Consider the following 2,500-nt stretch of genomic DNA (forward strand, 5'->3'; position numbering starts at 1 on the left):
TGCCACGCCAACCAAACATGTGAAAACATCAGCAGTAAGGGGTGTCCTTCAAAGTCTTGCCTGAGGGGGTCTTCGCTTTGGCGGAGGAGTCAAAGCAGGCCGCTCTAAATCCAGGCTGGCGGCAGACAATCCTCGCGGTGCCACGGCGGCTTTGTGGCCTCCCTCCAGGAGCAACTCTGGCCAGCCTCTAGGCTTTGGACAAGAGCTCGAGTGTCCCTCGGCTCCTTATCCTGTCTTTGTGAGGACCGCCGCACTCCGGCCCCGGTGAAAGGTTCCGTCACATCCCCGTAGAAGCGTCCGCCGGCCGGTCAGCCCACGCAGCTGCAGTCGGCCGCGGAGAGCCACCTGATGGTCTGCCACATGGTGTGGGCGTCCATGAAGGACACGGTCTCGTAGCGGCTGGGCCGGCAGCAGGGCTGGCTGCTGACCTTGCGCCCGGAGACGCTCCCCTGGGCCACCAGGGCCTTCAGCGCCAGGTCGTAGTTCCCGCGGGCGCCGTGGCAGGAGCCCACGCAGTACTTGAAGAGCACGATCTCGTCCGAGTCGAAGCCCAGGCCGAGGTCGCGCACTCGCATTTGCCTCTTCTCCAGCCGGCAGTCCGGGCTGCTCTTGGTCCTCTTGCGCTTCCGCCGGGAAGTCGAGCTCAGGTCCGCGTTGTGAGGGAAACGCCGCCACCTGCTCTGATGCGGGGCGTCCTCTTCCTGCAGCAGCGTCCATTCTTCTAGAACACACACCACACGTCTAGTTTTAAAATGGTAATTACTACTTCCCACTAGCAGGGAGACCACATAACTGTGTGAGAGACACCAGAGGTCAAGATGAGTGTGAATTATTGTTTTATTTCAAGGAATACTACTTTATTCACTTTAAAGCAAAGCACATGTTTTGTTTGGCACATTTTAGCTGCTCAATATTTTGAATTTATTAAAACACTTTAAGGACTCTCACACTATTATGTTAGAGCCACTATGGACTGGACTCTCACTATTATGTTAGAGCCACTATGGACTGGACTCTCACTATTACGTTAGATCCACTATGGACTGGACTCTCACACTATTATGTTAGATCCACTATGGACTGGACTCTCACACAATTATGTTAGATCCACTATGGACTGGACTCTCACACTATTATGTTAGATCCACTATGGACTGGACTCTCACACTATTATGTTAGATCCACTATGGACTGGACTCTCACACTATTATGTTAGATCCACTATGGACTGGACTCTCACAATATTATGTTAAATCCAGTATGGACTGGACTCTCACAATATTATGTTGGATCCAGTATGGACTGGACTCTCACTATTATGTTGGATCCACTATGGACTGGACTCTCACAATATTATGTTGGATCCAGTATGGACTGGACTCTCACTATTATGTTGGATCCACTATAGACTGGACTCTCACTATTATGTTAGATCCACTATGGACTGGACTCTCACACTATTATGTTAGATCCACTATGGACTGGACTCTCACACTATTATGTTGGATCCAGTATGGACTGGACTCTCACACTATTATGTTAGATCCAGTATGGACTGGACTTTCACACTATTATGTTAGATCCACTATGGACTGGACTTTCACACTATTATGTTAGATCCACTATGGACTGGACTCTCACACTATTATGTTAGATCCACTATGGACTGGACTCTCACACTATTATGTTAGATCCACTATGGACTGGACTTTCACAATATCATGAGGAGGTCGTCACGGAAGTAAACATGGGAGGGGTCGAATTTACTCTTAATAACCAATTGTAATTATTAATAATTAAATATTATATATTAATTATATATAATAATGATAATAATAATAATAATAATAATAATAATGCAGACTCTCCCCAAATTATACTAAACACTTCCAAGTCAACTACTGGTAACATCACTATGAGCCCGTTGACGTTCTAGAAACAAAAACGTCAGCTCAGCTCGCTCGCAGTCCTTGAGGTGAAGGCTGATTAGCTGTTAGCGTAACGTTAGCTCATTTTGTGTTATGGACAGCAAAGCCCTGTCTGTCTGAGAGAAACACAATCATTGTTGACCTACAATTAACAACTAAGTTATTTCACTTGACCTTTTTCTGTGTTGATTGAGCTGTGTTGAAGCAGCAAAAAAGGACATGATGTTAAATGAAGAGTTTCCTGACGCTGTCTCTGATAGTTGATCCTACATGAACTCCATGGTGTTCAGGGATGAACAGTCTCTCCTATTGCTATTGTACTATTCTTTCAGCTATAGTTACATGAATCATTAGCAATGTAGCAGCCTAGTTTTGAATGGCAGGGTCCCTGCTATCACATGTTGATAAAAATATAACATTTACATATTAAAAATCAACTACTGGCTTCCCAAATGCTGTAATAATTTAAGCATGATGAGTTGAACATAAGTCAGCATGTGGCCCCACTTTTAACACTTTTTTTTCAAACACCTATTGCAAACGCCTACTAACAGTAAGTCATTAATTTGACT

General features: G+C 45.4%; 1 protein-coding gene across 2 annotated transcripts in view; it reads right to left on the minus strand.

Moving 5' to 3' along the window:
* Positions 1–2,500, minus strand: part of LOC133543310 (artemin) — a 91,982-nt gene that overhangs the window by 2,703 nt on the left and 86,779 nt on the right. For both annotated transcript variants that reach the window (XM_061887800.1, XM_061887799.1), the window contains one exon: positions 1–721. This exon is cut by the window's left edge and continues 2,703 nt beyond it. In XM_061887800.1, the coding sequence (XP_061743784.1) occupies positions 309–721 (413 nt within the window). In that variant the 3' untranslated portion in view covers positions 1–308. The remainder of the gene's footprint in view (positions 722–2,500) is intronic.

This window comes from Nerophis ophidion, linkage group LG26 (assembly GCF_033978795.1).
Source record: "Nerophis ophidion isolate RoL-2023_Sa linkage group LG26, RoL_Noph_v1.0, whole genome shotgun sequence".
Classification (NCBI taxonomy): domain Eukaryota; kingdom Metazoa; phylum Chordata; class Actinopteri; order Syngnathiformes; family Syngnathidae; genus Nerophis; species Nerophis ophidion.